The 23670-nt window shown below is 61.4% G+C and overlaps 2 protein-coding genes across 3 annotated transcripts in view; both read right to left on the bottom strand.

Annotated features, from left to right (window-relative positions):
- Window positions 1-8055, bottom strand: part of LOC110577715 (renin binding protein) — an 8942-nt gene extending 887 nt beyond the window's left edge. The window contains exons 1-14 of the mRNA XM_044912001.1: window positions 7970-8055; window positions 7568-7677; window positions 7334-7409; window positions 7056-7131; window positions 6737-6909; window positions 5931-6155; window positions 5245-5326; window positions 4706-4881; window positions 3921-4052; window positions 1606-1693; window positions 1449-1511; window positions 886-1029; window positions 361-459; window positions 43-101 (exon numbers count right to left, since the gene is read on the bottom strand). Of these exons, the coding sequence (XP_044767936.1) occupies window positions 79-101; window positions 361-459; window positions 886-1029; window positions 1449-1511; window positions 1606-1693; window positions 3921-4052; window positions 4706-4881; window positions 5245-5326; window positions 5931-6155; window positions 6737-6909; window positions 7056-7131; window positions 7334-7409; window positions 7568-7677; window positions 7970-7996 (1494 nt within the window). The 5' untranslated portion in view covers window positions 7997-8055 and the 3' untranslated portion in view covers window positions 43-78. The remainder of the gene's footprint in view (window positions 1-42; window positions 102-360; window positions 460-885; window positions 1030-1448; window positions 1512-1605; window positions 1694-3920; window positions 4053-4705; window positions 4882-5244; window positions 5327-5930; window positions 6156-6736; window positions 6910-7055; window positions 7132-7333; window positions 7410-7567; window positions 7678-7969) is intronic.
- Window positions 8056-9730: 1675 nt separating this feature from the next.
- HCFC1 (host cell factor C1) overlaps window positions 9731-23670 on the bottom strand; it is a 24519-nt gene continuing 10579 nt past the window's right edge. Inside the window, exons 7-26 of one of the 2 annotated variants that reach the window (XM_044911658.1) lie at window positions 23051-23230; window positions 22589-22948; window positions 22161-22321; window positions 21543-21740; window positions 20935-21159; window positions 20722-20826; window positions 20242-20461; window positions 19881-20023; window positions 19593-19731; window positions 19192-19412; window positions 17009-18539; window positions 16567-16730; window positions 15436-16012; window positions 14728-15051; window positions 14379-14497; window positions 14158-14295; window positions 13619-13804; window positions 12705-13005; window positions 12101-12164; window positions 9731-11900 (exon numbers count right to left, since the gene is read on the bottom strand). In XM_044911658.1, coding sequence (XP_044767593.1) covers window positions 11861-11900; window positions 12101-12164; window positions 12705-13005; window positions 13619-13804; window positions 14158-14295; window positions 14379-14497; window positions 14728-15051; window positions 15436-16012; window positions 16567-16730; window positions 17009-18539; window positions 19192-19412; window positions 19593-19731; window positions 19881-20023; window positions 20242-20461; window positions 20722-20826; window positions 20935-21159; window positions 21543-21740; window positions 22161-22321; window positions 22589-22948; window positions 23051-23230 — 5396 coding nt within the window. In that variant the 3' untranslated portion in view covers window positions 9731-11860. The remainder of the gene's footprint in view (window positions 11901-12100; window positions 12165-12704; window positions 13006-13618; window positions 13805-14157; window positions 14296-14378; window positions 14498-14727; window positions 15052-15435; window positions 16013-16566; window positions 16731-17008; window positions 18540-19191; window positions 19413-19592; window positions 19732-19880; window positions 20024-20241; window positions 20462-20721; window positions 20827-20934; window positions 21160-21542; window positions 21741-22160; window positions 22322-22588; window positions 22949-23050; window positions 23231-23670) is intronic. The other variant, XM_044911659.1, reaches the window with a different exon arrangement.

Raw genomic sequence — 23670 nt, 5'->3', positions numbered from 1 at the left:
AACTCAGGCACCAGGCTTCTGTCTCCCTCCTTGGTGACTCACATTTTGGCCAGGACGTACCCCACAATCTTCCCGTTCTCATCCTCTGCGATGTAAGAGAGCTAGGTGACAGGGAGGAGAAAGAAGTTAGAAAATAACTTCCTGTCAGAGCTGGAGGAGCCCTTGGCAGACACTTGGTCCCACTGCCGGCCTGTCACTGTGTGCATGACAGCAACCGATCAAGTGGCGAGTTTAGTGACAGCTCCTGACCTCTAGGTCCAGTGGCTTGGTTTCCTTCCACACACCCCACTGCTGCTCCTCCCACTTGGATTTTCCTTGGCCCGGTTTTTTTCCCCACCCCCAAATTCCGAAGCTGCCCACCTGGGGCCAAGAAAGGCCGTGGTAGAAGTAGTATTTCATCTGGTAGTTCTCCGGCAGGCACAGCAGATTGCAGTGCTGCATGTTCATTAGGTCCTCCGGCTGCGGGGAAGGCAGGCAGTGGAATGCAGTCAGGCCAGGGGCTGCGGTGCCTAAGTAGGCCTCAGCCACATCAGAACCCTGTTGTCTGTCTACTCATCGACCCCCACCCCCGCAGGGCTGGGCGGGCGCTGTGACTATCTGTCTTTGCACAGGCCTGGCGCACAGCCGCTGTGCAAAAAACATCTGTTCCAGGAATGGACGTGAGCGCCAGTTGGTTCTGGGACACCATGCAACTGAGCCTCGACATCCCTGTTCCGGTAGGTCCAGCCCCACGGGGACGATAGCCTTCACCTGTCCGTGCCCTGAGGCCGCAGGCGTGTGGGGCCACCGGCCCGGGGCTCGACCGGGCCCCTCGGGAGCATGCGCACGCGGCCACGGGGCCGCGGACCCACGCGGCGCGGACAGCCTCCCGTCCCTGCCCCTCACCCTCGCATTGCGGATGTTCATAACGGCGGCGGGGCACGCGGTTCCCAGCGGGTCGTAAACGCGCAGTCAGCTGCCGCCGCTCTCCAAGGCGACACCGGGGCGGCCAGGCCGGGGCTGGGGCTGGGGCTGGAGCTGGAGCTGGGTCTCGGGACTCGCGGGGGCGGCGGAAGAGGCGGCGCGCACCAGGCCCGGCCATCGGCCGGAAGTGCGCGCCGCCGAACCCGCCCTCGCGGCCGCCGGGCCAATGCTTGGGAGGGGGGCCGGGGCGGGGGTGGGGCCTGTCCGCGAGGCGGGGCGGGGCGCGGGGAGCGCCAATGGTCCGGCGAGCCCCGGCGCGGGGCGGGCCTATCAGAGGGGTGGGGCGGCCCGGCGCGCAGGGCGGGCCGGGGTCTGCGTAGGCTAGAATGCTCCCGCCGACTCCGGGCTACCCTCCTCCCGCGATCCCACAGACGAACGCACACCGGCAGCGCAGCAGGCTCAGTTTTATTTCGCGCCTTGGCGGGCGTGGGGTACGGCGGGAGGGGAGCCGGGACTCGAGCCGGGACTCGGGGCCAGGGCGAGGCGGCTCAGCAGGGCGCCCAGCATCTCCTCGCACATGGCGAGGCACCTCGGCACATGGAAGCAGCCTGCGGGGAGAGACAGGACAGCGGGTTGGGAGGCCCAGGGACAGCCGACTGCCCCAAGCCCCTGCGGCCCCCGCCCTTTCTGTCCCCCACTCACCTTTGAAAGGACCCCCTTTGATGGTGAGAGCGACCTTCCCCTCTTGGTTCAAGTAGCCAAACCATTCCCCGTACTCAGGATCGCGAAACTAGAATAACAAGATAATGACAGCCAGGGCCTGCAGGAGTCTCCCAGGTGCCATAAGGCCAGGAAAAGGGGCGCTCACTGTCCCCACCGCACCCCTACCGCGGGGTCAGAGCCAGGGCTGACCCCAGGTCACGTGGCTCCAGAAGCCGTGCTTTCATTATTTTTTATTTAAGATTTTATTTATTTGTTTGACAGAGAGACCCAAGGAACACAAGCAGGGGGGAGTGGGAGAGGGAGAAGCAGGCTTCCCGCCGAGCAGGGAGCCCGATGCGGGGCTCGATCCCAGGACCCTGAGATCATGACCTGAGCCGAAGGCAGACGCTTAACGACTGAGCCACCCAGGCGCCCCAGAATCAGTGCTTTTAAAAGCGAGACCGCATCCAGGACTAAGATGAAGGCCTGGGGCTTTTCCTCTTTCTGCCTGGGGATGGGAGTGTGCAGCTAGACAACCCGCTGGGGGAGGGGGCCACAGGCTGTGACTTGAAACACTACAGAGAGGGCCTAAGAAGCACCCTGTTTGGGGATGACGAGAACGTTCTACATCTTGATAGATACACAGATGTGGTTACACAGACGCATACACTGTTATATCTTAGTGAACTGAACACTTCGCATGGTATGTTTTACTGTGTATAAATTGTACTTCAATAAAACTGATTTAAAGTAACAAGGAGAATCCTGGTGGAGGTGCTGACCTTTCATGTAACTTTGTAGCAAGTTGCTTCCTCAGGGAGGAGTCTGCTGGAGATTCTCTCCCTCTCCCTCTGCCCCCCCCCACCCCCCCCCCCTCCCCCTTCCACATGTGGGCACGCACACACTCTCTCTAAAATAAATAAATCTTCCTTAAAAAATAAAATGTATTCTTGGGGCACCTGGGTGGCTCAGTCGATTAGGCATCTGCCTTTGGCTTGGGTCATGATCCCAGAGTTCCGCTCAGCGGGGAGTCTGCTTCTCCCTCTGCCCCTCCCCCCACTTCTGCTCTCTGGCTCGCCCTCTCTCAAATAAATAAATAATCTTAAATAAAATGTATTCTTTAAATTTCACTTTATGCAGTTAAAACTGGTGGCCTCTGGGTGCCTGGGTGGCTCAGTCGTTAAGCGTCTGCCTTCGGCTCAGGTCATGGTCCCAGGGTCCTGGGATCGAGTCCCACATCGGGCTCCCTGCTCGGCGGGAAGCCTGCTTCTCCCTCTCCCACTCCCCCTGCTTGTGTTCCTGCTCTCGCTAACTCTCTCTCTCTCTGTCAAATAAAAAAATAAAATCTTAAAAAAAAAAAAATTAAAATAAAAAAATTTAAAAAAAAAAAAAAAAAACAAAACTGGTGGCCTCTAACACACGTTCCTTATCAATGCATTCAGTATTAAGATAATAGCCTCAGGTCTCCTGATCCTGTGTTTGGAAGTAGAGGTGTGTGTGTGTCTGCGCAGTACTTGTAATTACGAACACATTTAGGATCTCTCTTGATGACAAAGTCTGGCACTGCTAATACCACTGTGGAAGTGAACGTTGGATTCCAATTAGAGGTTAGTGCAAATGAAGGTGTAATTTTCTCCCAGGTTTCGAAGCCCACACACCCCAAAATAAGACCCCTATATAGTCCCTCCTGTGCTGGGATCTACCAGTGGAGTGGATCCCGGCTTTAGAAACACACCAGGAATCTTCATTCATCACTAGGCTCGACGCCCAAGGTGCCCCCTAAGCAACAGCTAGTACATCACCCTGCTCATAGTGCTTGGCCTCTGGTGGACCCCTGGCTTCCTTCCGACCTCACAGCTGATTCTTGTCTCCTTTGCTGGGCCCTCCTAATCCCTCTTCTCTTTCCCTTCTGTACCCCAAAGCTTACTTTGCCTCACAACTCACAGTATCATCTATATTCTTATGATACCCAAGCGATCGTGGCCAGCCCAGACCTCTCCTGCTCGACCAGCCCATACTCTGACCCCTCTGCCCACTGCAGCTCACACCCCAGGCCAGGCCACCATCCTCACCTGTCTCCCTGCCTTTGCCCGGGCTCTACAGCCTCCCCTCCTCCCAGGACCCAGTAATGCCTAAATCCCACAAGGTAACTCCTCTGTGCAGAGCAACCCCTTCTGCCTTTGCTCCCTCCCAGTCCCGACCTTGATCTATTTTCCAAAGCTGTCATTGCCATCTACATGTTTGTGTGTTTACTTGTTTATAGTCGACCCCGCGCTGAGCCCAGGGAGAGCTATGGACCAGGAAGCACCACTTACCTGGCGGAAGGTGTACTCAGCCACCTGGTAGAAGAGGTGCAGCAAGGCAGGGTCCCCGCTGTCACTGTAGCCCATGAGGAAGGCAATCATGGCTTCACTGTGTGGCCACCAGAGCTTCATAGCCCACTCCAGCTGAGAGCAAAGCAGTGGCAGGTGTCTGAGAGCCCTGGGTCCCACCCTCTGCCACTCCTCTGAGCCCATCCTCCAGATCGTGGCTCAGACTCCAGCCGGCCCAAGCACTTGGAGCTTCATCACGGGATGGCTGTCCCTGAGGGTCTGAATGGCCCCTCTGAATGGGACTAGCTTCCTGACCAGAATGCACCCCCAAGCCACCCCTTCCAAAGGGCCAGGGTGGGGTGGCCTCCCCTTTAACCCTGGAATTGAAACCCTGTCTGCCTGGTCAGCCTGTCTAAAGCCCATTGGACACCAGCTCCTGCTGATGGCAGGGTCAGTCACCCTCTGCAGATCTCAGCGGGATCAAAACACAAGCAGAGGCATCATCAGACCTAAGGGTGCAAATCTGCTCCCGCTACTGACGCCTGAGAATCACCCAGAGAGCCTTTCAGAGATGGAAGGGACAGATGTCTCAGAAGTGGCATTGTCTGCACGTGAGGTTGAGAGCCACTGGCCTAGAAGTCAAGAGTTTACCACCAGGGTCACACTGGGCGAGTTCGTCACTCTGAGACTCAGGTCCCCCTCCATGAAATGGGTGATGACAGCGCCCACCTCCCAGGGAAGAAAGCCTGGAACAGGCTAGTACCATGTGGCCCTGGGCACATTCCCACCTGGGTAGGGCAGAGGCCATCAGCATCCTGGAAGTAGAAGAGGCCTCCATGGTCAGGGTCCCATCCAGAGCGGAATGGCAACAATAGGAACTTGTTGATAACGTGAGCTCGAAGCTTGGGGTCACCCTTCCTGATGGCGTAACGGAGCAGGAACCAGCCAGCTTCCAGCGCATGGCCTGGTGAGTGCTTGGGCTTAAGGCAGGCAGTGGACCCCCGCCGACAGGCAGGGGGGTCCACCTCCTGTGCTGACCACAGGTGCCTCCCTTCCTCCCCCACTAACCGTGGGAGCTGCTCTGAGCTCATCCCACAGCCACTCTCCTGCAGAAAGCTTGCCCTCCTGGTCTGTCCCAGACTCACCCTCCTGCTGCTGACACCGCAGCCTGGGAGGCCTGTCTCAGCTTCTCTGCCTGGTCCTCAGTAGCGGGTGGGGGGTGGAGGGAGGAAGGCAGACCCCAGGCACTCCCGACATGTGAAGCACAGAACCCGACACTGAGCATTCCCTTCCTCCTGGGCCACCCCCAGCCTACTCTACTCCTCACCTGGGTTCTGGTGCCTCCCCAGGCAACCAGAAAGTTCCTCACCGTCCTCTGACACGTTCTCCAGCACAGCCTGTCCATCCCTCTGCCAAGGAGGGAGGAAGAGGAGAAGGTAAAACTGCCTTCAGCTCCTGCCCACCAACCAGAAAGGCCCGCCCGCCCTTCCCTCTGTCATCTGCAGTCCTGGGCAGGCCTGGCTCGGGGGGGAGCATTTGAGAAGGGGCCCAAGGGCCTGAATGGGTTCTGACCCTTGCCTGGGCCCCCGAGGTGGGAAGGGTAACACACTGAATGGGGGCTGAGATTAGGTCAGCTGGGCTGCCCAGAGAGGCCCAGAAGAACTTGGGTCTGGCTGGGTTTCCTGCTCTCTAATGTGCCAGGGCTTCTGGCACCTTCCCTCCTGGCCTTGGCCCTAGCGGGCTCCCCGGGGCCCTCCGCCTTTCCCAGGGTCTAGGCTCCTGAGCCCCAGCCGTGCTCCCCGCCCCCACCCCCACCCCCGCCATGTCTCCCCCGTCTGTACAAGGGGGCCACCGAGGCCCAGCTGGGGGTGTGGGTGTAGGCAAAGGAGGTGCCCCAGGGCATAGGGAGTGGGAGTCACCTTGCCCCCCCCCCCCACCCCCCACGCCCCCCCTGGCAGGGGAACCCCCGCCCCCCCTCCCCCGGGGGTTGCCCCCCCCCCCCCCCCCCGCAACCTGGACATGCCGCAGAATCCTCTGGGCACACCAGTCCCCCAGCTCCGCGTAGTTGCCCGCCAGCTCCTCGTCCGCCTCCCCGAGCTGGTCCACCAGGTTGAGCAGCATCATGGGCACTGCCATGGACTCGGAGGCCAGGGCCCCGGGGAGACGGGGCCGGCCCAGCCCCGACGGGTCCTCCCGCACCCAGTACACGATCTGATCCATCATCTCCACCGCTTCCTTCTGGGAGGGGAGAAAGGGAGACGAGGGGAGGCCCAGGCCGAGGCCGCCCCCCTGTGCAGTCTGGTCCCTCAGGTCCTGACCTGGGGTGGGAGAGCCTCGTCCTCCCACCCGCTCATAGGACGCCTTCACCAAGGGCCTACTCTGGGCCCGGCCCTGGGTTGGGTGCTGGGGGGCCGGGGTGGATCTGCCCCACCCCGCCTCGGGGGGCTCCCAGTCTGTGGGTGCAGGCCACTCCCAGGCAGTGAGGTCGGGTCTGAAAGCCCAAGGGGCTCCAGGGAGGAGGGAGAGCTCCCTTCCAGCCAGAGCCGGGTGTAGATTGGTCTCTCTGTGCTGTGTGTGTGGAATCAGAGGTAAAGACTGCAGGGAGGGGGCACCCCTCACAGTACAGCACAATGAGGGGGGTGTTGCCAGCAGCCCTGGGGCCATGGGGGCCCAGAGGATGGATTGACGTTGGCAACAGACCCAGCCTGCAGACAGAGCCCAGGGAGGAGGCTTGCACACAGAACAGGAATGCATCAGGTGGCCATGTCCAGCTCAAGTGAGGGCATGGAGACTCATAAGGAAGCCTTCCTCCCACACACCTGGTAATGTGCTTCCCCAGTCACCCGCCACAGCTCGTTCATGGCCATGGTGTAGAAACACTCGCTGAAGATGGTTCGCTGCACCTTGACCGGGCGGCCGTCCCGCGTCAGCGCAAAGGCGCACTTCTTTCCGGGAGGTGCCACTCGGGCATAACGCAGCAAAAATTCGCCACCTGGTGGTTGGGAAGTTGGCACGCTAGAACTCAGGTGAGGAAGCCCCCTGCCCCCGCCCCCCGCCCCTTCACTGCTTCTCAACCTCCCTAGGAACTAGGGTAAACTTGGAGGTGCCTCTGGGGACATGGGGACACAGAGGGGGCACCTGCTTTAGCTGAATCCAGAAGTTCAGGGCTGCGGAAACGCTCAAGTTTTCGGTACAGGCGACAATACATCCACACCTGTGGGGGAGTAGAGGGAATATGGCTGAAGTGGGGAGCAGCGGGGGTTCTCAGGGCTGGGAGGAGGAGGAGTCCTTAGGCGCCCCTGTCATGGGAGGAGTAGTGTGGAGATGACCGGCCTCGTGCGTGCAGACTGAGGACAGGCCCAGCTGACTCCAGCTTCTGCCTCTGGGAGAGCTTCTAGCCTGGGCACATCCCATACCTGCCTCCCCTGCAGCCAGACATACTTGAGGTCATCGTACACCTGCCCATCTCGACCAAGGCATGTGAAGAAACCCCTGTGGGATGCACAGTATTAGCCAAGGGGGGAAGGGGCCTGGCATCCACCGGATCCACTGCTCTGCTGGGCTCAGCAGATCTGAGTCAGCTGACAGTGAGGTGGGGGCTCAGGAGGGGCAAAGACCCCTACTGAGGGCACCAGAAGGGCGAGGCGCACCCATGCTCTTGGTCGTGAGAGTGCTCCATCCAGAAAGCCACCACACGGTCCAGTTCCTGCTCCACACGCTCCTTCCAGGTCTGCAGAGCCTCTCGCTCCTTTTCCATGTCCTGGGGGAACTCGGGACTTGGAGACACAGCTTCCCCACAGATCTCCCCACCTTCCTAGGTTCCAACCTCCCCAACAGGCTCCTCTGTGCCCCAGGTCACCCCACACTCCAGTGGACCCCAGGGCTGCCTGAGCCATCTCCCCTGGACCCCCAGGCCTCAGAACCCAGAACTCAGGGTTCCCCACACCCTTGCACGGAGCTGTCCTCTGGCCCGGCCCGGCCCCAGGACTGACCCCACGGTCCTGAGAATCCTCCAGGACAACACCCTCCCCACTACGGGCCCCACCACTGGCCTGCCACACTCGGAGACCCCCGCTCATCCTTCCGTCTCCTCCAGGAAGCCAGACAGAGCTGGTCTTGGTCCCGTGACTGTCACTCAGCTGACCCAGCCGCGCCCCACCCGCCCCCTCCTCCCGGAGGTTCCGCAGTCTGGGGGCGGGGCTTGGCGGTCGCACGGCTCCGCCCCCGTGCTCCGGCACCGCCCCCACGCTCGCTGGCCAAGACCCTTGAGCCGCAGAGCAGGGCAGAGCTGCAGCAGTGACCACTGCTGGGCGCACTCGGCTCGAGAGCCTCCTGATGGGAAATGCTGGGTGAACTGGCAGGGCGCTCTGGGGCGGGCAACACGGGGCTGGCTCCCGCACACCTGCTCCTCCCAGCCACCTCTCCCCACCCTTGAACTGAGTTGGGGGGAGCGGTGGGGGAGGGGCCTGGGCAGGGCAGGGCTGCTGAGGGTGGTGGCCCCAGCTCTTGCTGAGGGGAGGTCCTGGCTTTGGGTCCAGCTGGGCTTATACCCACCCACCCACCCTGCTCACAGAGGCATGTCATTAGTTCTGGTATATCCCTTCACGCCCAGCCTCTCCCCCTGCCTTTCCAGCACTCTGTCCCCCTCATGCCTAGCCAAGGACAGGCCTTTGGTATGTGGAAGGTTCTAAGGTTCCTGTGGGTGAGCACGCTGGCCTGGGCCAATCCCGAGGCAGAGAACTGGCACCTCGAGGCAGGTGAGCGCCACACAGCCATCTGACACACGCCTGGCAGATCTGCACAGGCCCCCACCCCTCTGGGGCCAGCCCCACATGGACCCTTTTTACCGGCTGGCCGGCATCCTCCCACCCCCAGCCATCGCTCCTACTGCTCCAACTTGAAGGGCATGTGCCCACCCCCACTCCGACCGCTGGGTTCCAAATCAGATCAGAACTGGTGCCATGGGGAAAACAGAGCCATGGTTCCTGATATCAGGATCGACAGGACAGGACCCAACATGAGACACTGTGAACCCGGTGGAGTGAGCACCAGGGAGAGGCTTGCCCTGGGAGGCTTCCCAGGAGAGGTGGCCATGAGCTGGCTTGGCGTGGGCACACACCCCCAAAGGGCAGAGATGGGACGACCGGATGACAGGGTAATGAGGACATCTCCCCATGCCCCTCGGGTCCCTAGCACGAGCACCAAGTCACAGCACGGCTCCTCCTGGCCACTTGGCACGAAGGACTCATCCCATCCACTTAACCCTGGCTATACCACCCATGCTAGCGATACCACCACCACTTGGACTGCCAGAGTTTGCTCCATAGCAGTTCTGCTCCTCTTGGGAGCCTGACTCGTGTGCACGAGGGAGCCAGCGGCAGGAGAGAAGTCACTCCTACGGCACCTGCTGAGCCTCAGACACGGGGACCACCCCGTGGGCGACCCAGGTCTGTCCTGGGGAGTGCTCTGGGGACCTGAGCGCTCAGTGGAAAGAGCCCAGCTCAGCCCTCCCCACCCGTCCGAGGAGGCTAGTGGCTGGTGACCTGCCAGTCCTGTCCCAGTCCCCTGTCCTCTGGGTGGGGAAGGGAGGGAAGGCGATCTGGTCTCTAGACAGGGACTTGGCAGCAACTGCGCACCCTTTGTGGGGAACCAGGTCCTGGCCCAGCTCAGTCCCCAGGACTGTGGGCCTCGGTGGAGCCTTGAAACTTGGGAGGCAATCGGGAACCCTGCTAACTGCCCTTTGAGCAAGAGGCTCCCAGGGGTTCGGTGAGCCACAGGGGTGGGTGGTGGCATCACACCTCCAGCCTCCTCCCTGGGAGTCCTGGACACAGTAAAAGAGCAGGTGGTTATTTCAAAAAAAGTCTTTTAATTGTTCAAAATAGCACAAAACGACATCGCACTATGGTAATATTGAGTCACGGGGGTTACTCTACAATAGATGAACGGGGCGTACTGTTCTCAGAAATGAGAGAAATCAAAGGGCGCTCAGGAGAAGGGACAGGGAAAACAACAGGACCAGGCGAGTGGGCTCCAAGGTGACTGACTAAACGTGACATTTTCCACAGCGAAATATACTATAATACAACAAACCAGAGGCCCCAGAAGGTGCGGGCCAGTGGCAGGGGTCTGCAGAGGCCGGGCCCCTCACTGCAGCTCATCTCCAGGGCAGAGATGGGGGGGGTCTGAAAAGATTTGACTGCTCGCTTTAAATCCTTCTGCACAACCCGCTGGCAAGCCTTGCTCAGTGCCTAAAGCTTGGGTGTGGGGCAGAAAGCTGTCTCATGAACCACACTAAGAAGTGCCCCAAGCCTCCCAAGTTCGGCCCTGGGAGGATGGCCGTGGCCCTGTAAATTCATAGAACTGGTGCTGGTAGTCTGCTGCTTCCCCACGGTCTCTCCTGGGTGACACCACACATCTGCTCTCCCAGGCTGCTCTCTGAGATGGGAGTTGCCCCCCAACCCCTCACCCCACCCCTTTGACACTTTCGCCTGGAGGGCGTGGCTGCAGGAAGCAGCAGTTGAGGGTGGCAGATACTCTAAGCCAGTTTGCCAAGGAGGGAGCCTAGGGGCTGGGGGGGAGGGGGGGGTCATAAGGAGGGGGGTGGGGAGGATGTTGAGAGCCCTGCGAACCCAGCACCTGCTCCTCCTCAGAAACCTGACTTTAGGCTCCAGCAGACTCTCAAGCTCAATCCTACAGGTGTAGAGCAATCACCCATGGGGAGTGAGGTTTGACAGCTCACCCCTCCTTTGTCCCAGAGGCCTGGGGACAAGCAAAGGGGCAGACGGCAGGGGCCAGCAAGAGGAAATTGGGCCAGGCAACCAACACCAGGCCCGCAGGGGAGAATCCACGCCTCTCCTGTGCCAGCTGCCCCCAGCTTTTCTTCCAGAAAGATCCCTGCCAAGGCTTAGCCAAGGAGAAAAAAGTAAAAGTTAAAAAAAAAAAAAAAAAAAAGATACACATTCTGTACACAGCTAACAACAACAACAAAAAAAGGGACAAAACCCCACACACTAAGGCTAAAATTACAATAAAAATGTTAACTTCATCAATTCCAACTTAAAAAAAATACAACAAATGCAGCAGTTGGTGGTGTGGCCCCTAGCCCCGACCCAGGGGCCAAAGCCAGGCTCGGTGGGGGCTACTCTATGCCCCGCTGGGAGTCAGGAGATTTGCACAGAACACTGCTCAGGCCACCACGGGCTCATTCTTCCCCCTTTCTTTCTTTCTTCTTCCTTTCTAGCTCTCTAACTGGGAAAGAAGAAGGAAGGGGCAAGGGGGGGGGGGGAGTACGAAGGCCGCTGAGACGGGATTGGACAAAGCTGAAGCCCAGGGTCGGGAGGTGGCAGGATATCCAAAAGTAACAAAGGAAAATGGAACCAGATGGACATCGAGTGCACGGGTGCCCCGCCAATCTTCTCGGAGCAGAGGCAGGGGAGGGGAGCTGGGGGCGGGGGGGCGTGCCTTTCTTCTGCTTCCATGCTGCAGCCCCTCCCGCCCTTGGCTGCCCCCCTCAGGACCAAGGTGACAAACTGCAAGAGGCGTGTGGGTGCTGGAAGGCGCGTGCATTCTGTTCTCTGCGTCTCGGCCGCTTCATCCGAAGCGTCTGTCGAGCTCCCTCGAGGGCCTCGGAATTCCAGGCTTGCTCAGCTCCCAGAGGAGGGCACTGGTAATGAGAAGAGGGGAGGAGGGCACACTTGTCTCACTTGCTCACTGCTCTTCCAGATCTGCCTTCTGCTTCCTCCCACAGCAATGGTAAAATGTGCTTTCTTGAGATTATTTCAAAAACAGAGAGAGAGAGAGAGAATGAGTGGCGGCGGCCAGTGGCTCCTGAGGGTGAAGTGTGAGCGCCGGGTGGGTAGGATGGGTGGGCCCTGGCAGGTGGCGTTCCTGAAGCAGAAGGGGGGGGGGTCTGGCGAACAATCCAGGTGCAGGGGAGCTGCCTCTCACTGACCATCTGCCTTAGATTTCTTTGGAGCGGATTTCCTTGGAAGAAGACAAGAAAAAGGAAAGAGAAAGCGTCAGCATGGGTCCTGATGATGCTGGGAAACCACAGGTGGGCCTCACACAAGCTCACACCCTGTGAGCAGAGCCCCCACCAATGCTTTGAAAGAGACGAGCCGCTTCCTCCCAGTAGCTGTCTACCCCCAGCCTTAGAAGGTTCCCAAAAGGGGCTTCCTGCTTACATTTCCGGAGAGGACATGGGCCGCTTGCTGGCTGGCTTGGCGCCAGAGCTGTCTTTACTGGTTTCTGAAAGCAAACACGGAGTGGTAAGCAGCTCGGCGAGGTGGGAGGGCCGGCCGACTTCAGCCATACAGCAGCCCACAGGCCAAGAGAACAAGAGTGGAGGAGACAGGGGCACCCTGCCCACACCCTACAGAGGCCTGTGGAGAGTGACGGCCCCTCCTGTGTGCGCCACCTCTCGCAGTCGCCCTAGGCCCAGGTAGAGGCCCTCACGGTTCTCCCTGGTCGGCCTCATGGGAACTGGCGTGAAGCCCGACAGGGCATCCTGGGGCGTCCATTTCCCACCCTGCCCCCTGGACTTGGGCGTCACCTTGTACCTCCTACTTGAAATTCGTACAGTCCCCCATGTCACCTCAAAACACCCCTGGGACAGCTTTCCCCAAACCTGCAGATGAGGCGAGGTGCCCCCTACGAGACCCCCTCCATAGCACCCACCCTAGGTGATCTCCCTCAACTCCCTCATGTAAAGCTCTCCAGTCCAGCTTGGAGCCGTGTCACCCCACCTCACGTGATGCTTGCCCAAGGAGCCTCCTGAACGACACCCACCTTGCAACCACCTCACTTGGGTGGCCGGGCCATAGCCCTTCTCATTGCGGGCGGCAATGCGGAAGATGATGGCGGGCTTGGTGGTGTAGTCAATGTGGGCGTTGGAGAGGCTGGAGGATTGCACCAGGCAGGAGGGGCTGGGCCCGCAGTACACCCGCATGAAGGCCAGCTGGGCCGGGGTGGAACTCTTGGGCTCACCACCGGCCTGCGAGCTCTGGATGGCCAGGTACACCGAGTACTCGATGATCTTGCCAGAGGTCACAGACGGCGGCTCCCAGGTGAGGTGAGCACCATCTGGACTCTAGAACCAAGGGGCCAGAGGTCAAGCCCTGCTGTCTGTGGCCCTTGTGGCTATCTCACTCTGCCTGTCCAGGAACAGAGGAGCGAGAACACTCCGCAGCTCCCAGATCTGACTGCTGGGACCTCACCCCTGTTCCTGACACAACAGAGCTATTTCACAGCAGATGCAAGGAGCTCTGAGGACATGGCCTCGCCCGCCCCGACCCGGAAGGCAGCCTGATGGAATGACGAAGTAACCTGAACGGGGACTCAAAGCACAGCCTCCCTTCACCTGCTCTGCCACCGACTGTGTGACTTGGCACTTAGCCTCTTGCTGCCTCAGTTTCCTCATCAGATCCCAGACCTCCTCAGGATGTTGAAGGATTGAATAAAAAAACACGTTGAGCGTGGCAGGTAATAGACCCTCACTGAACACTAGCTGCCATGTCAGAGAGGGGGAGGACGAAGACGGGGAGGGGAAGGAATTTACCCTCATCCCATCCCAGCAACTGGTGACAGGACCAGAAGCTGCACCCCAGACCTGGCCCGACAAGAAGGGAGCTCCCAGTGTACGGATTCGGGCTAGGCCTGCTCGACTCCAGCTGGGCACAGGGTCGCCCCACGGCAAGACTCACTTTGCTGATCTTAATGGCACAGGGGGCCCCTGGGAAACCAGGCAGACAGGTCTTAAAGGCTGAGATCTCGCTGAAGGGCCCCCGGCCGCAGGCGTTGATCCCAGCAACTCGGAACTTATAGGCTGTGCCCGGCTGCAGCTCCTGCTTCTTCAGCTGGTTGTAGTCGGGGACGGTACCCGAGTCATCCTGGGGAAAGAGGCCGGAAAAACAGGAAGAGAGAGAAAAAAAGGTGACCTAAAACCCACTGTCGAGAGAGCAGCTCTGGGGTTGGGCTCCGGGGCCAGCACAGCAGTTTCCCACCCCGGGGACGGGGCAGGAGAGCAGCAATGGCGAGAGAGAACTAGCACTGGGCTTCTTTGCAGCTTCGAGAGCCACGAGAAAAGGAAGTGTGTGCAAAAGGCTCTACACCTGGCTGTCCTCAGGCCAGCCCCAAGATGGAAGGCACCTCTGGGGAGCTTCAGAAGTTCCCACGAGCCCTGGTACCTGCCTCATGGCCAGGATCCACCCACCCGAGGGCGTCGGCTCCCAGGAAAACTTACATCAGAAGGGACAGCATCATCTGGTGGCAGGAAATAGTGTGTCACCATTACATTGGTACCCTTAATGACCCCCACATCAAACCACTGGTTCTCCTTCTTCACAGGCGCTTTGCTGGGCGGGGGCGGTAGGTCTGGCTTCTGGAAGACGGGACGGAGATCAAACCCTCAGCCTTTGGGACCCAGAGGCAGCATCCCCTGAAACCCCATCACACCAGACTCACCACACCCAGGGACTCGATGCCATTGGCCACTTCAGTCAGGGTAGCCGCAGCCTGCAGCTTTGCGGGGCTGGCTACCACCACCGGCTGGGGGGCCACAAATGTGTTGGATGGAGCCAGGCCTGTGAAAAAGAAAGACATCAGTGGGAGCGGCCCCAAAGACCTGGCTTCTGTGTGGGGAGCCCTTCCCATGGGCCAGACTGTACTGGTTATGTCTGTGTGGAAGGACCCAGACGCTCGCCCCCAGACCTTTTCTCCCCAGTCAGCACAGCTCCCGGGGTGGGGGAGGAGGGGGTAGTGCTGCAGGACAGGTGCACGTGGCCGGGGGGGGGGGGGGGGCCCTCCTGCTTACTCTCGGTGGCCGTGGAGGGCAGCAGGGCCACGGTACTGGGGACGGCCGCAGCCAGCTCACTGAGGCAATTACTCTCGATGGTCGGGTCGTTGAGGCTGTCGGCAGGGGCCAAGGCCTCGGTGGGGAGGTGGTGGTGCTGCTGCTGGGCCTGCGCCTCCTGCAGCTGCTGCTGCTGCTGGACCAGGGCCGCTAGCTCCTGCTGCGTCAGCACGATGGGGATGGTGGTAGCCTGGCCCTCCTGGCCTTCAGCCGACAGGTGGCCCAGCTCCGCCTGCGTCACAGCCGCCGCTGCCTCGGCCGTGTCCATGGGCTCCCCGGTGCCTGCTCCGGGGAGGACACACACACACACACACACACACACACACACGCTACTCAAGAGGAGTGCCAGCCGGGGTGGCCCAGCCCCCCCACTGCTCCCCTCCTAGCCTAGGGTCCCCTGGGGGCAGCTGGGATGGCCGTGGGCCTCACTTCCTGGCCCACCTGCACCCTGCCCTCCCCATACCAAGGGGCTCTGCCTACTCCTTGGGTGCCAAGTCCAGCCCAGCCGCTGGGCCCGCCCTCCTAGTCACGTCTAACTCATGCCACCCTGGCAGGGAGGCTCCACAACCCCCTGTCCTTGCTCCTCCCGAGAGGCCCATCTTCCCCTCAGGGCTCCCGTCTGGCCTGGACTTAAGAAGCTGCGGTGAGCCCCCCCCACCCAGCACCTACCCATGACGGCCTGCTGTGCGGCCTGGAGCACCGCCTGGATGGCCAGGGCTTGGGCCTCCTCCGTGGCTGCGGCCTGAGCGGCCGCTTCGGCAGCAGCAGTCACCGCCAGCTCCTCAGGGGTGAGCCCCGTCACCATGAGGGTGGTGGTGCCCGCCTGGGCCTCAGCCATCAGCTCCTGGGGAAGGGACAACTGGTCTACTTCAGACTGTGTGGGCGGGGGCGGCTGGACCACCACAGTGGCCACCACGGCTGAGCTGGCAGGCTCCTGGCCCGAAGACGGGTCCCCTGTACTGCTCAGATCCACGGCGGCTTGGAGCTCAGGGGTCTGGGAGGCTGACAGGACCTCGGCGGACTCCCCCATCAGGGGTGTGGAGGCGGGCTGCAGGAGTTGCCGTGGCGGCAGCTGCTGGCGAGGCCCTGGCGAGGCCTGGAGTTCCTCTGGGGGCTGCAGGATGTCAACAGCAGAGAAGGGCATGTCAGAAGTTTCTGTGTTGGCTATGGTCACTGTTATCGTGGCCGGGATGGGGACTTCGGTGGTCAGAGCCCCTGGGGTAGCCTCAGTCATTGATGAGATCTTCTAGAAAGGGAGAGAAGCCCCCGTCAGAGGGGAGGAGAGAGTGGCCAGAGCCAGGCAGCCTTCATCTTTCCCTGGAGACCTGGTTTTTCATTCTCCGTGACCAGCATCACCCCATCTGACGGGGAGGGCAGCAGGTGACTGAGCAATGCGGGGCGGGGGGCGGGGGGGGGGGGGAGGGGTGCGGCAAGATGGGAGACCCTTGGGACCTGGCCAATTTTCACCCATCCTCAGAGAGGCATCCTGGTCTAGCCAAAGGGGCACTCCGGCTCCTGCCATGTCACTCCTACAGTTTATAGCCAAACAAGCCACGGGAAACAACTACGGAAATCAAAGCGTCTCCGAGACCCCGGGGCCCGGGAGACCCCTGCCTCCTATCCTATGATGCCCCAGGCTGCCCTTTTACGATCAGGAAGAGGGAAGAGGGAAGAGGAAACGAGCAGCGGCCCCGTGCCTGGTGCGAGAGTGACACCTGGTGTCCGAGTCTGGAACAGCACAGGCCAAAAGTGCAGCGGGCAGCAGGGAGGAGACACAGGGGATCCTCCTGGGGCTCTTACCGGCACCGAGGGGCCCGGGACCGGCGTGGACTGTGTCACAGTGGTCACAGCCCGCGTCAGTGTAGAGGACACAGTCGTTGTAACGGCACTGGAGCCGGTGATGTTCACGCTGTCACCCTGGGTGCTCTCCACCTCTCCCTGGTCACTGGCGGCTGGTGGGGGATCTGTAGGGGAGGGAAGCAAGCAGAGAGAAAGGTGACAAGTACTAGGCCAGGAGGGACCTGTGTGTGCGGGGAGGGGGGCGGGGGGGGGGGGGCAGCAGCGCAGGTCAGCAGGAGCCCCAGGGCCTCTACCTTGGCTTTGCCCCACAGGGGACACTGGGCCCCAAGAAATCAAACTACTGGCCTCTGGCCAGGTGGATCTTTTAGTTACCACCCCCTCCTCGGCCTCTGAGCCCTGGGCTCCAGGAGACGACGAACGCCACGAGGGTATCTTCACTCACCTTGGTTCGAGCTCATGTTGGAGGTGACCGTGGTGGCCGTGTGCGTGGTCCCGGTCTCGTGCGTCTCACAGGGGGGGTTGGAGCAGACCCTCTGTGTCGGGAAAGGAGCCAGCAACGAAGCAGCGGCCTGGGGGGCGACGGTGGCCGCTGCTGCCACCTCCAGGCCGGACTCTAGGGTCCTGTGGGAGGGAACGGTATCGGGGAGCAGGGCACCCACACTGACGGACATGGTGGTACCAGTAGAAGTGGTCTGGTGGGTCTCACAGGGACGGCCGGCAGGGGGCTGCTGCCCCGCCTCGGGCTGGCCCGCACCCCCACTGGAGGTGGCCGTGGTGGGCGTGTGCGTGGTGCCTGTCTCGTGGGTCTCGCAGGGCGGGTTGGAGCAGACCCGCTGGGCGCTGCCCGCGTTCGAGGTAGTGGCAGTGCTGGTGGTGCCCGTCTCGTGGGTCTCGCAGGGCGGGTTGGAGCACACTTGGCTCACGGGGGCCGAGGGGCACAGCAGCGCTTCCAGGGCCGTCACAGTCACGGTGGCGCCCGGCGAGCTCTCGTACGCGGGCGTGGCGGTGCCCCGTGCCTCGCCGGGCGCCCCGGCGCCCATGGCGGAGCGGACCATGGTGGGGGTGTTGGTTGTGTGCGTGTGGTGGGCCTCCAGCTGGCGCCCCGCAGCCAACAGCGGGCTCAGGCCGGCCACGGGGCCATCCTTGCCTCCAAGGACGCCGGCTCTGACCTGGCCGCTCACAGGAGCTAGCTGCACGAAAGCAGGGCCGTGGCCGCCGGCCCCCACCGCCAGGCCCGGCCCGAGGAGCGGGCCAGCCGCGCACGGGGCCGCTCCGGTGGCCATCACAGTCATGGTGCTGCTCGTCACGCTGGTCTGGCGCGTTTGGCACGAGGGCTTCACGGAGCCCTGGGCTCCCTCCGACGGCCCGGCAGCCGCGCTCACGCGCAGCACGGCAGCCGCGGGGCCGGCCACACAGGCACGCCGGGCATCCCGCTGCTGGCCGGCGCCGATGCCGGCCACGGCCGTGGTGGCAGTGCTGGTGGTGCCCGTCTCGTGCGTCTCGCAGGGCGGGTTGGAGCACGCGTGCTGCCCGGCCATGTTGGCCGTGGCAGTGGTGGCCGTGTGCGTGGTGCCCGTCTCGTGGGTCTCGCAGGGCGGGTTGGAGCAGACGCGCACCACGCCGCCGTTCTGCTGCCCTACGGCTGGGGTCACGAGAGAAGCAGCGGCCTCCTGCTTGTCACAGACGAACTGCACTTGCGCGGGCTGGGGCTGCCCCCCGAGGTTAGCCACGACGGTGGTGGTGGCCGTGTTGGTGGTGCCCGTCTCGTGCGTCTCGCAGGGCGGGTTGGAGCAGACCAGTGTCACGGTGCCTGGCTGCACCTCCCCCTGGCCCGAGTCAGCAATGGTGACCGTGGCCGTGGGCTGCTCTGTAGTAGGCGAGGCCAGAATGGACACGGGGAGGTCATGCACAGGCTGGGCCTCAACGCCACTGGGTGCCGTGATGAGAGTCACCTGGGTAGGCTGGGAGACAGGCTAGGGGAGAGGACAGACGGGAAGGGTTACTTCTGTAACTTCCGGTCTGTCCCTCTGGCCATCCTACAGCGTTACCCATGCTGGGGGGACCATCCCCTCAGTTCCTAAAGCGACAGCTCTGGTAAAGCCAGGACCTGCTCTCCCTCTGACCCCCAGACACTGACTTGCTCAGGGACCAGGGAAGAGGCACGGCCTCACCTCACAGGCCATGGGGACTGGGAAGGGGCTGTGGGGTCGGGTCCGAGGCTGGGGCCAGCCCTTGGTCAGGGACGGAGCCCCATCAAATGCTTTGCCCCTTCCACAAATTCAGCTTAAGATGCACGAAAAGAAAAAAACGCTACGTATGCAGGAAGAGAAATTGTCGCATCCTCTATGTTGTAAGAGAAAACGTCTGCCGGGTGTTCAAAAACTAGAACCGCCTAAGACCTAACGTCCTGACACGACAGTCGGACGGTGACTAAGAATCCCAGTGGTGCAACAGGGAAGTGCCCTCCCCCACCCCCGCCCCCCGGGGTCCACGCGGGTGAGGGAAAGAGGGCCTGGCGTGGGGCCCCAAGACGGAGAGCAGGAGCCTCGGGCTGTGGCTCATCCGTGCGCACACAGAGTCCGGGACGTGCGCCCACCCACCCCTGCGCTCTCCCAGCTGTCCTACCTGCATGGTAATGGTGGGGGTGGTGAGCCCGCCAGCCGCTGTCAGCGTGGTCTGTGCAGCTGACACGGTGATGGCAGTGGGGTTGATCACCTGGCTAGAGAGGGTGGCGATGGTGCCCAAGGTGGTGATGGGTGTGGCCAGGGAGGCGCTGGTACTGTGGCCCCCAGCTCCGGCAAGGCTGGTGGAAACGGTGCCTGTCACTGTGCCGAGGGTTGTGACGCCTGGAGGGGAAGGGGGCAGGGGTGGGGTAAGGCCCGCAGCTGGGGCCTTTCCCCTGCCAGCAGCTTTTCCCCTGGTGGGGCCAGGACACGGGCAGATGTGGAGCACACCCCAGGGGAACAGAAGGCTGGGAGTGGGCACCTCTCCCATGGAAAGGTGGGCCCAGCATCTAAGCTACACACCTGTGGTGCCCTTCACAACCAACGTGGTGACAGCTGGCTTGACGGCAGAGACAGTGACAGGAGTGACCAGGCGGACACCCCCCATGGGCACGGTACGGAGGATGGTGCCCGGCTGTCCAGGGGCCCCCTTTAGCACCACCTGGAATGCCAGAGGAAAGCGCCCCCATGTCACTCCAAGGTTGCCCAGGCCCTGTGCCGCCCCCTCCCGGGCCCCTCAGGAGGACACGTGTGGCCTGCTGGGGTCCTGGGCTGGACACTGGGGGGAGGGGAGGGCCAGGCATGCCTCACCTGAGTCACTCCTTGCTGCCCGTGGCCAGTGGCGATTTTAGGGACAGCTGTGATGATTTTGGCAGGTGCTCCTGTTCCCGAAGTCATCACTTTGGTGGTGATGATGGTGATGGGGGACTTGATGCCAGGACTGCTGGTCACGCCTGGACAGGAGAGGGGCGGCTTGGCCTCAGGGGCTCCTCTGTGTCAGTACCCTTTGCCCATCTCCCTCACGCCCTCCCACGCACCACCCCTTGATTCAAAGGCGAGAGGAAAAGAGAGGAAAAGCAGAACAAAAGCAAGAGCACGCCACAGCCCAGCCTCCGCCCGCCCCTGTGGCCTCAGCCTCCCTCCTCGCCCGTGCCCTGGGGGCGGCCCCTACCTGTGGCACCAGCCTGCGTGATGATGGCCGACATGGGGATGGTCTTGATGATGGTGGTCGTGCCAGGCTTGGTGGTGCTCGGGGACACGCTGCTGATGCCCAGGATGGTGGGCTTAGTCCCAGCCCCGCTGGCCTGCGTGGTAGTGATGATGGTAGTGGGCTTGCCATCTGCGGAGGTCACTAGCTTCAGGATGGTCCCGGCCGGCAGGGGCCCTTTGGTCTGCAAGAGCAAAACAGGTAGAGGACAAGGTGAACTGGCATCATCGCCAGGATGGAAAGTCTGACACAAAGTCTGCCCTGGCCACTCTCTACTGGTGGCCCGAGCAGCTCATGGAATGTTCTGAAGACTGGGAGAGACGGGACCAAGCCACAGGACTCTCTGTGCCACACGTGCTTGAGATCTTCTCTAGGCAGGGAGGCGAGTTCTTCCTGCGGCCCAGTGCCCCCCACTTGTGTCAAGTCTGGGGCCCACAAGCTCACCTGGATGATCTGAGTCACTGGGCCCGTAGACGCCTGGCCCGTGACTGCCGAAGTCTGAACCGGTTTGGTCTGAACCACTGACATCACTTTGCCCAGGTTGGAAATCTAAAAAGGAAAGGATGGAGCAAGGAGTGACATGGCAACCAATCAAGAGTGTGGCAGCGCCACAACCTGGTAGCTGTCACGTGTAGCAGGGTGGCGCCTGTCACTCACCAGAGCACTGCCTCCTGGGACAGAGATGGGGCTCTTCACCAGGGTGATGGTCTTGGTGACTCCACCCACCACTGTGGTCACCACCTGGGCTTGCTGGGCCACTGTCACAGTCCCTGACTTGTGCACTGTGATGATGGGGCGGGTGGATGTGTTGGCAGCAGAGGAGACTGACGTCCCCACCTGGGCAGCTGCAGTCTTCAGCATTCGAGTGGCTGGGTTGCTCACCTTGAAGGGGCAGAGACGGGCCGATGAGCAGGACAGAGAGTCCGAGCCCCCGCCCAGAACGTCCTGGCAGGCCCACGGCCCCCTCCCCCCGCCGCGTGCTGTCCTACCTCCCCCACCAACCCACCTGCAGAACAGCTCGGCTTGGTTTACCTTCCCTTTAGTAAAGCAAGGGAGGATACTGGCAGACAGCACACCTAGCCTAAGGCTGTCCCAGCCCCCAAAGTAACCTCTTGTTCCACAGCCCACAGCAAGCAGCAGTTATGGGCCAACAGCCCTGCAGCTTGGTCCAAAGCCCGGAAGGAGCGACCAGTGTCGTATCACGGTGCCCAGAAGGCCCCCGCCCCAAGGCTGCTGGCTCCGATTCAGGCCTGAGGAGTGCTCACCATGACTGGCGAGGAGGCCACCTTTACGGTAGCCGGGAGGGTGGTGGTGCCAGGCGTCACAGCCACGGTTTTGACGATGGTGGTGCCCGCCGGGACACTCAGCACCGTGGGCGCCGAGGAAGGAGGGATCTTCTGTGTGGCGGCGGCCGCGGCTGCCAGCGCAGCCATACCACTCATCTGTGGGCTGCTGCCGATCACCTGCAGTGGGCACAGCGCGCATGAGCCCACAGAGGGGCACTGAGGCCACCGAGCTCCCTGCTCCGGACGCCTCCCTCCTGGTCCAGCATTCCTCTCGGCCCCAGCCCGGCCTCCTGCCAGAAGCTCTAGGTCTTTTCTAAAGACCACGGAGTCGGGTAGAACTCTCTCCTCCTGGCACTGGGTCAAACCCCAGCTGGCTAGATTCTCCCCTCAGGCTTCCAAACAACAAAGTTCATGCTTAGGATGCCCTTGTGTGAGTCAGATTTAGACAGCAGGGAGGTCCTCCTGAAGCATTAGCTTATTAATTTATTATTAACTCAGTAATGACAGGTTGCCTCCCCTGCGCTCTGCAACCGAGAAAAGCCCAGACTGGGCGCCATCGATCACTAGGAAGTCCCACCCTACCCGATGGCTCCTCACCGTCCCCTGGGCACTCTGCGTTGGCACAACCATTCGCACGCCTGCAGGAAGGGAGGTCACGGTGACGGGGGCTTTCCCAGCCTGGCTGGCAGGTCGCATGGTGACCAATGGGGTTCCTGTTGTTGCCTGAGGACCGGTGACTTTCAGAACAGCGGGAACACCTGGCGAGGGAAGCAGGCGGCCATCAGCGGAGCCCCAGACCTCTGCTGTGTTCAGTGTGTAAACGTGAAGCGCTTCCGTGACCCGCTTGTGCGTCCCGTATGGTCCTTCCAGACACCCTCGGGGACTGGCTCCGCCCCAGCGCTCCACGGCCCGAGCCGGTGCCGATGACCATCAGGCGTGCTGTCTTCAGCAGCCCTCGCTCAGGCACACCATCTCCTGCTGGGCTAGCCCCTACCCTCAGGCAAAGTGCCAGGCCCCCCGCTCACCTTGAGTCCTGGCTGCAGTGGGCACGGAAATCGAGCTGCCAGGCACTGTCGGCAAGACCTGGATGGTGGTGGTGGTCGGGGGCGCGGCGGCAGCCTGGGGCAGGAGCGTGATGCCTACTTGGGTCAGCGGCTGCACGGCAGGTGCGGCTGCTGCTGGGGCAGGGCTCTTGGGAGGGTTGGCAGGCACAGACGGGACTGGATTGGGTGTGGGGGAGGTGGCAGTAGCAGCCGTGGCAGGAATGTCATATTTCTGGAGCTGCAGAAGGTAACTGTCGGCTGTCGCCACTGCCCCCCAGCTCACCTCCAGGGAGTTGGTGTTGGCTCGTACCAGCTGTACCCGCGCCGGGGGCGGTGGCTTTTCTGTGAGAGAGCACAGCTGGTGAGAAGGGGGACCAGCATGAGGCCCCACCCCGGGCCTCAGCTGGGCTGTGGCGGCCTCTGGCTCCTATCCGGCTGCCTTACCTGTCTCCAGGTACCAGAGGTCCTTGCAGCAGACCTGGTTGTTCCAGGCCTTTCGGTAGCCGTCGCGCCCACTCCATATGTACAGGCGGGTATTGATGGCTACAGCACAGTGGCCAGCTCGGGCCCGAGGAATATTGTCCTCCAGCGTGTCCATCAGGATGGTCTCCCAGGCCATGGTATCTGGGGAGGGTGGCAGGGGGAGGTCAGCAAGGGGGTAGAGGAACCCACAACCCCCAGTGGCCCTTTGGCCTTTTGCTGTCAGGGATGGGGAATTAGAAAACAGGAAGTCATCAAAGATTACTAAACTAAAAACAAACAAACGAAAAATAACTCAGTGTGGCAAAAGGACCGTAAAAGATAAAATTATAAACCACAAACTACAAACTGGGAAAGCTATTTGAAACGAACAGCCAAAGGTTTCACTTCTTGCACATCAAACAACACAAGAGCCTATAGAAAGAGACGGGCACAGAGGAACGTGAGTTACGGAAAAGGCGACAGAAGGCTCTAAGGAGAAGTACATACCCTCACTCAAAGTGAGAAAAATGCAAACTCAAATAGCATTCCCACTGGCTAGTTTGTGCTCCTTCCTGTTGCAGCCGGGGCTCCAGGTGAGCCGG

The sequence above is a fragment of the Neomonachus schauinslandi genome, chromosome X (assembly GCF_002201575.2).
Source record: "Neomonachus schauinslandi chromosome X, ASM220157v2, whole genome shotgun sequence".
Taxonomy (NCBI): Eukaryota; Metazoa; Chordata; class Mammalia; order Carnivora; family Phocidae; genus Neomonachus; species Neomonachus schauinslandi.
The sequence above is the reverse complement of the archived record's forward strand: the minus strand, read 5'-3'. Positions and strand labels throughout refer to the sequence as shown.